The sequence below is a fragment of the Lynx canadensis genome, chromosome D2 (genome assembly GCF_007474595.2).
Source record: "Lynx canadensis isolate LIC74 chromosome D2, mLynCan4.pri.v2, whole genome shotgun sequence".
In the NCBI taxonomy this organism is placed as follows: Eukaryota; Metazoa; Chordata; class Mammalia; order Carnivora; family Felidae; genus Lynx; species Lynx canadensis.
Window position 1 is genome coordinate 58,098,164 of NC_044313.2, and position 8,985 is coordinate 58,107,148.

At 38.0% G+C, this 8,985-nt stretch overlaps 1 protein-coding gene across 1 annotated transcript; it reads left to right on the forward strand.

Annotated features, from left to right (window-relative positions):
- The first annotated feature begins 1,339 nt into the window (after window positions 1-1,339).
- On the forward strand, window positions 1,340-1,840 carry ATOH7 (atonal bHLH transcription factor 7). Its single transcript, XM_030335112.1, has one exon. The coding sequence runs from the start codon at window positions 1,340-1,342 to the stop codon at window positions 1,796-1,798; it is 459 nt and encodes a 152-aa protein (XP_030190972.1). The 3' UTR covers window positions 1,799-1,840.
- The last annotated feature ends 7,145 nt before the right edge of the window (window positions 1,841-8,985 follow it).

The following is an 8,985-nucleotide window of genomic DNA, read 5'->3' on the forward strand; positions in this document are numbered from 1 at the left end:
CAGCTGATACAACTGAAACATCCAAGTAGTATGAAATATTTATAGCTTTATGAGGTAGGGAAAAAAAATCTTCCATTAGGAATTGTTTTTTAACATCTCACAAATTACTTGGATGTTTCCATTTTGCACATATATGTGCATTATGATTAGTTTTATTAGACTTAAATATCAAATTAAATATTCTTCTCAATATATGTCCCCAAATATTTATGAACCTCTTTCAGGGGAAATGGTGTATAAATTCTGAGTTAATTTGCTTAAGTATCCAAACTCATGCAATCCAATTATATAATTAGAATGTTATTTTTTGATATACCATTAATATCTTTTGATATGTTATAATAAATTATTCTGCACAAAACAGCCAAATTATTTGCACACTAAAATTCCAGGTCTGCAATATTCGGGCCTGCTAATTTGTCACAACTTACTTAATAGCTAAAATTAAATGTCAATTATTAGATCAGCATTAACCAAAACTGTCATACATCTTGACAAAGCTAAATCTTCTTATATTAAACTTCTAATAGATCTCATAATTCCAAGACCAACATGTTCACGCAAATGATTTCTAATAATTTTAAAACCTCGGTTAAGTTTTTGATATGTAAGTTGCCTGTTAATATGGGAAAAGATGGACCAAATTCTTCCCCACCCCACCCTGTTATGCTTTTGGGGACAGCCAGGCCACTCCAGATGGTGTGTTACTGTTGGACATAGCTTTGGAGAAACTTCAACAGACGAAGGCTGTAATGTCAGGATTTTGCTGTGCGTCGTCCCCCTTCCCCCCTGCAGTTCCCAGGGTAGGAAGGTGCTGAGATGGAAGCCGAGGGACGCCCGCCCACCTGCCACCACCTGTTCCCTCCCTCAGCCCTCTGCTATAAATTCTCCTCCTTCAAAGATTCACCCAGCACTCTCCGACAGCTACTGAGGAAAACTGCTTCTTCCCTATCTGAGCATCTGGAAAGATTTCGTCTTCCTGAAAAAGAAGCCTCAGGCTTTCCCAGAGGACTTGAAAGGCCTTCCCTAAACCAGCCACACCAAATTCCGCAGCAAGAAGGTTCCCTCCTCTTTTCCAACTTCACGTTGGGAAAATGACTTTCTCTTCAGCATCTCAGTTTCCCCTAAATTTGGGCCAGTGAAAAGACATCAATCTGGTTATCCAGTAGGACAGAAGCGGGGTCCCGTACTCGCCACTGTTAACTCTAATTCCAAGCCAGTTGCTTTGTGTATGACTTACTTGCTCAGAAGAGCCACGTTGGGGAGCCGCTCAATAGACGAGCCCGCGCACACGTCCTAAGCGGGCGAGAGCTCAGCGCCTCCCTCCTTCGGGACGGGGATGAAGTCCTGCAAGCCCAGCAACCCAGCGGCGGCACCGCGCGCCGCGCCCCCGTGCGCAGGCGGCGCCGAGTGCGCGGGTACGTGCGCCGGGGCCGGACGGCTGGAGAGCGCGGCGCGCAGGCGCCTGGCGGCCAACGCGCGTGAGCGCCGTCGAATGCAGGGACTCAACACGGCCTTCGACCGCCTGCGCCGGGTGGTGCCCCAGTGGGGCCAGGATAAAAAGCTGTCCAAGTATGAGACCTTGCAAATGGCGCTGAGCTACATCATGGCGCTGACCCGCATCCTGGCCGAGGCCGAGCGATTCGGCTCCGAGCGGGACTGGGTCAGTCTCCACTGTGAGCACTTTGGCCGCGACCACTACCTTCCGTTCGCGGGCGCGAAGCTGCCGGGTGAGGGTGAGCCCTACGGCCAGAGGCTCTTCGGCTTCCAGCCGGAGCCCTTCCAGATGGCCAGTTAGGGAGCGCGGCCCTGCCAGGGTGAGACGCACAGCGATCGAGCACCGGACCTATCGGAATCGTAGCCCTTTCCCCAGTAGGTGGCCTAGGATGCGTTCTTAGAATAAAATAGAAAACTTTCAGATTACTTTTATTCGCATCACCAGTCTTATGGACACGATTTTATTGCCTTTCTGTTTTCCTCCTCAATCAGTATTTTGTAGGTTTCATTATTGGATCTTATGAATGGTTTTGATTGCTGTGAAAATAATGTTCTCTCCCCCTTTTTTTGGACTAGTTTAAGGGAAAACAGTCTTAAGAAAAAATAGGATTAGGCTATACTGCAGTTTTAGTCCTCAGAGAAATATCGCTTTCTTAAACTTAGTAAGTTTGACCTGTTCGGGTGAAGTTACAATATCCATTACTTGTGTATGCTTAAAAGAGATTCCTTCCCGTCGTGTAAATGCATTTATGCTTAGTGCATTGTGTGTGTATGCATGAAGTAGTCATACTTTTTTTTTTTTTTTGTAGAGTACATGGGCGTGAGTGCTCTGTATTTTTAAATGTATACATTATTAAAATATAGATTTTGTAATATATAAATAAAAATGTGGGTTTGTTTTTCATGCCAAATGCCCTGCTAGTTTCCTGATGCCAATAAGGCCTATTGGGGCTGATCGTATTGAGTGCTTTCCTGAGTAAAGATGTGGAATGTTTAAATCTAATTGCACTGATTGGCAAATGTGCCCTTTTGTAATACTTAGTTAAAAAAAACAAGTTGATGAGAGTACAAATAATTAATTTGAAAGCTTTCTCTGTGAGTTTATATGTATAAAACTAGCACTGAGGAATAAAAAAAATGTTGCTTTTGTAAGTGATTCCCTTTTAATCAGTACAAGTTGAGCATAAAGGACATCACTACCAAGGCTAATCAAGATTGGGGCAAAATAATATGCATAATATTGGTTTGAATTACTTTTATAAATTTGCTTAACCATTGGATGAATAAATCAAACCCTTAATGTAAAGAATGACTTGGTCAGCAGCACTACATGCATTTGGGAGAAATTAGAAATAATAATTAAAAAAAGCAGGACTCTTTTTTTTTTTTTTAAATTTTTTTTTTCAACGTTTATTTATTTTTGGGACAGAGAGAGACAGAGCATGAACGGGGGAGGAGCAGAGAGAGAGGGAGACACAGAATCGGAAACAGGCCCCAGGCTCTGAGCCATCAGCCCAGAGCCTGACGCGGGGCTCGAACTCCCGGACCGCGAGATCGTGACCTGGCTGAAGTCGGACGCTTAACCGACTGCGCCACCCAGGCGCCCCGAAAAAAAAAAGCAGGACTCTTAAGTTATGTGTGCATTTGGCATTTGTCACAAGACAACAGAAAAAACAGTGACATCCCCCAAACTTATGGATTCCAACGCCTAACATCAGATGCAGCCACCTGTTTGCAGTTTATCTATAGAAATTCAACATAGAATTTTTTATTGTCTTAGTTATCCCTAATTATCAAAATCCATTTGGTTTGTAATGAATGAAGATATCTTCCGCAGGGCATAAACTTAAACGTGCAAAATTGCAAGTGTGTCTCTAGAAAGCTCTGAGAAACCAGTGCTGAATTTCCTTTTCCTTCTGATATCTGTTAATAAGAAACTGAGGAGGGTTCAGGACTTTGCTTCCTCACTGCAAATTAGAGAGTAAAATGTTTAGCCTCTTCAACAGCTCTTAGAAGACACTGTAGTTGAGCAGAGTACACAGCTCTAGAAGAGATGATGCCAGGACCCCTTTCTAGCCTTACACCACACTGCAGTCTGCATTTGAACTAACAGCAAAGCTCTGGGTATCTGTCTTCCTCACAATAGTTTTTTATTTAGACTCAAAAAAGCTTCATTAGTAACTCCAGTAAGTTTGTAGAGTTTGAGAATATAAAATCAGTGCTAAAACGTTTTAATCAGGAAAGTTCTCAAAATGTGTTAAGATGGAGTCCTGTTTCAGGTAGGGTTCATAGCCCACTCTCTAAACCGTAAATACCTTGTCAAAGAGAACCGTGGTTTTCATTTTATCTCTTTCAGTATAGAAGTTTTAGAATAAACTCTCAATAAATATTTCTTTTTGGTTATTAACAATAGTAGCTTCTTAATGAAATTGAACAATTAATTAAAAGATGGGATTCTAATCCCATGCCTCTCTTCCACATCCCCATTCTCCAATAAGAGTGGGAATCTGTCTGTTAAATATTTTGCCTATAACTGGCTGTTCTGTGTTTTTGAAATCTCTGGAAGCAATTTAGCTCTTACCAAATCCCTAAGCTTTCCCCCACCCCCCAACTTAATGTACTATTTTTTTCCTGGAAGACATTTGAGGGAGAGGTAAATGGGTCTCAGTGATTCAAATCCGGTCTTTGGTAAAACTCCTAAAACTGTATGTTGGGAAATCCATCATGGTTTATCAATTAGCTTGGGTAGCAGAAGTGTAAAATCTTTTGAAGATTCATATATTATTATACATAATAGATTTTAGATTACCAAGCCACCTAATAGTTGCTATAGTATTCCATACTGTCCACCTTTGAAAAATCTGTGTTGTTTCTAGTTTGACAACAAAACATATCAAATTCAAAAGGATTCTTTTACCTGGGCTCCCTTAAAAAATATTATCAAGCACCTACTCATTTAGAGTATAGCTGAATGCTGCAACAGTGTGGTACCAATAACATATGCCATAAGAACTCTTAAGGGGGGCATTAAATAATAAAAAGACTCACCTGAGCAGGTTTTCAGTTTGATTAGTTATTATCTGGGTTCTTCCTAGGTGTTAGCTGGAGGTTGAATCCTCAAACCCTGGGATCAGAAGTCTTGAAGAACCATATACAAATGAACAGGGCTATCAAGATAGGAAAGGCCATCCAAACCAGTGGTTCACAATCCTGTCTGCTCGTTAGAATCACACCTAGGAGTCTCGAAAAAAATACCAAGTCGGGGCTCCCAGCTTAAAAATTGATTTAACTGCTCCAAGGTGAGGCTTGGACATAGATAGTTTAAAATTCTCCCCAGGTGATTCTAATGGGCTGTCAGTGTTAAGAACCACTTAATCAATATGTACTACCACACCATTAACCTAATTACCAAAAACTGATGGTACTGACTTCCCACTTTTTGTGTTTGTAGATGTTAAGAGGATCCGGCTATCTTTCTTAACATCCAATACAGCCCGTTTCATAGTTAATGAGATGGCCTTTATACTAATGAAGATCTAAAATTTCTGTGAGATATGAGCCAGATAGAATGTGTTTGGTTGTGGTTAATAGAACTGTAGGATTCAACAATTAAGGCTTACTTAAATTTTGCCATCTTATAGTGAAAACAAAGTGCTGTTTTTTGAATGTGGGTAGCCTCTGCTCCTCTGCTTAGGCATTACTAAAGATACCTCTTTTTGCTACCTATAGGTGAAAAAAATTTCAAAGGCATACAAAGCCATAAATATATGACCTATCTTCTCACATGGATATACACCTATTCCCCTCTCTGGTCATGAATACAAGTGGGTACAAACTTTAACAATTGTTTCATTGAAGTAACACGGGTCTTTTGGATTGTCTTTAAAAAAAATGTATATATATATATATATACACACACACACACATATATATATATATACACACACACATATTAAACATATATATATATATACATAGAGAACTTTACTTTTTCCCTTTCTTTTTTTTTTTTATTAGCGTGAGAAGGGGAGGGGGCAGAGGGAGAGAGAGAATCTTAAGCAGGCTCCATGCTCAGTGAGGAACCTGACACGGGCTCAATCCCTCGACCCTTGGATCATGACCCGAGCTGAAATCAAGAGTTGGACACTCCATTGACTGAGTCACCCAGACACTTCTGGATTGCTATTTTAAACTGGCAGTGTATCCAAAAAATACCTGAGCTGAAAGAAAACCACTGAGAGCAAGAATTTACCTATCTTACGTACAAAGTCTGGAACCAAAATACAATACAAAACAAACCCAACAATTGAGAATAAATAAAATTTTATTTAATGAATAAAGAAACAGTCCATCACATCCTCTAAATCGCTTTTTAAAACTTCTAGGTTGAATTAAATACAGTTATTAATTATTAATTTTCTTCTTCTAATTGCAAAGTCTCCAAACAAAACACAACCCCCAACAAATCTTTAAGAAAGCAGAACTAGGAAACAGTAACAGTGTCATGGAGATGATGTGGTCTATTGGAATACAGTACCATATACCTTCTGAAGAAAGACACAGCTTATGCTCATAAACATTTTGGCTTAAGCAATGACTTGCTTTCAGTTCCACAGAATATCTAACATGCACGATGCAGAAGAACAAGAATTAAAGCTAAGATCCATCAATTGGTTTTTAATAATGGAAACAAAACATACAGTTTATGTAATTCACACATTTCAAAATGGCTGCTATAATACTTTTTCCATTAGGATTTCAATAACCAAAAAGTACTTTAGAAAATAAGTTGACTCAAGCTTCCTAAGATGGAAGCATACCATATCTGTAAGAGGCATCTCCTGATTCTGACTGAACTATGTTAACTATGGGTGCTCCATGCCTCAGTTGAAGTGTGTGTGTGTGTGTGTGTGTGTACATGCCTATGGCCACATGTACATCCTTTGTCAGTCCTCATGGCTGAAATGAATCATTGGGGTTAAATTCAGACTTGATGTAGCTGAGAATGCAAAAACAGAGGCTGAAGGGTATGCTCATTTTTGTGGAGCCATTTCTGTTATCCTAATAAGTTGATTCATTTCACCGTAAGGCCATGACATGCTAGCATAGAACATTTTTTCACTGGGATCTGGAATAGTACAATGAAGTTGTCCTGAACTGCTTAAGCCAGAAAGGAGTACAGGAACTCCTTTGCTGTTTCTTTGTGTGCTGCAAAGTCATTATTTCCACTAGCTTCAATTGTGGACATAGGAGTCAGAATTTCTGTAGGCTATTCTACCTATGCCAAAATAAATTTTCCTGGAATCTGCCTGCAGAAAGCAGATAGAATATTTCTTGAATTCATTTGATTTTTCTCTAGATTCTTTTTTTTTAAACTGCATACCATATTGGAAGAAGATTCTACCATTATGTGCTGCTCTTCTAAAGAAAAACAAAGTAGTTGGGCAAGAAAGAAATGTGAACTTTTTAAGCAAATTTATTTACTTTGGAGAAAAATATTTTAAACATTTCTCTTGGAATAATAAATTGCTATTACTAATATAAATTCTTCATAAATATTTGTTTATCCTATCTTCCATCCTGGAAAATGTTCAATCAAGTATTTTGCTTATTTTACAGATAAGGAAACAGAGACCTCACAGTGATAGAAAAATTAGAGAGTGTGTATGAAATTTTTTCTAATAATTTATTAGAATTATTAAAATCTCCTTTTAATTAGGATTCACCTAAGAAGTCCTAGAAATGAGCTCTCCTAATGCTATTAAGTAGTTTACATATATATTTTTTTTAATCTCGACAAGAAGGTAATGAAGGGAGAAGGGTAGGTTAAGAAACTCAATGCTAAAGCTCGGAAAAAGTAAGTGAAAATCAGAAAGAAGATAAGGTGTTCTGAAGTAAAAATACTGAAAAAGTAAAATTTAATTTACCCATGTGCTTTAAAAAATACAGTTGCATTAAAATGATTTCATTTGAATTGTTTTAGGGTTTTAACTCTCCAACACAATAAAACCTTTTATACATACACATTTAGTAATCTTTTGGTAGTCAATACTAACATATAATTCACTGAATCTTGCACTATTACTAATTGTGAGAAAGTTACAAGAATCTGCTAGCTTGCAGATAACTCACTGAATCTGTAGAAACATCGGGTTCTTTGGAATTTTGGAACATTGATCAATTCACTCTTACCATACTATATGAAAAGAACTCCTGTTTCTTATGAATATCAAAACACATCTTTTTAAAGTAATCTCTACACCCAACATGGGTCCCAGACTCACAACCCCCAACATCAGGAGTCACATGCTCTACCAGCTGAGCTAGTCAGGTGCCCCCAAACACCTCTTTATTGTAACAAAACTATACTTGTATCTTCATTTATTCCATCTAAATTGGTCAAGCCTCTCCACCCCCATCTTTCCCATCTTAAGTCTCATTTTAAACTGTCTCTGTTAAGTTAGGAGGCAGAATGAATTTTTATTTTAGAGAGTAAAGACTATTCTATAAGTAGTCTACTGGATTTGCAAGATATTTTAGAAAGATTAAAACCTAGTTATCTTTCTGTTGCTCTGTTGATATTAACCAGATTATAGCTCATGTTGTAATTTATACAATTTGAATAAGAATAATTCTAAAAATCACTTTCAAGTGTCAAATATATTTGTACATTAAAAAATTGAGGGTAGCTGGGGTACTCCATTGGCTAAGCGTTTGACTCTGATTTTGGCTAAGGTCTTGATCTCGCAGTTCATGAAATTGAGCCCCATGTCAGGCTTTGTGCTTAGAGTGCAAATCCTGCTTGGGATTCTCTCCCTCTCTCTGCCCCTCTCTTGCTTGTGTGCACATGCATGCTCTTTTTCTCTCAAAATAAATAAATGTAAAAAAAGTTGGTTGAATCATCATCAAAAAGTAATCTTAAACCTAGACACTAGAACTGTTTTCTTCATTTTAAAGAAAATGTACATTTATTTCAGCCTTAAAGTACTTATTGTCAACTAGTGTTGAAGTCTTTTAATTTTTATTATTAGGGAAACATTTTCCATTCACTGATATGTTAAAATCTTCTAGCAAATTAGTGTTTATATGCCTCTACAGTATAGCCGTTTTCTTTTTGTTTACTCTCAGCATTTATGGCACAATTCTCAGAGGATTGAAAAGTGTGTTTCTTTCTCTATTTCTTGCAATTTCAAGGCTATTGCTCTTTGGAGTTTGAGGTGGCCATTATTTACCTATTAACAAGAGGCAGCCTGTTTATCATTCTATAGTATCAGGTATGCTAACTAATATAATTAGAAATAAGAGGCAAACATATTTTCAACAAATATGCATTTTTTTTGCACTGCACAGATTTTTAAAAAGATGGTATTAGCAACTTTTTAGCATACTGATGACCGCTGCATTGTCAAAGTTTAGAAGATGCTTGGCATTCTTCAAGCAGTGTTTCAGTAATTAACTTTCTGAAATATTGATCCACATAAAACACGA

What these genes read in the sequence shown, in the direction of transcription:
- ATOH7 (XM_030335112.1), top strand. Translation starts at nt 1,340, where the DNA reads ATGAAGTCCTGCAAGCCCAGCAACCCAGCGGCGGCACCGCGCGCCGCG.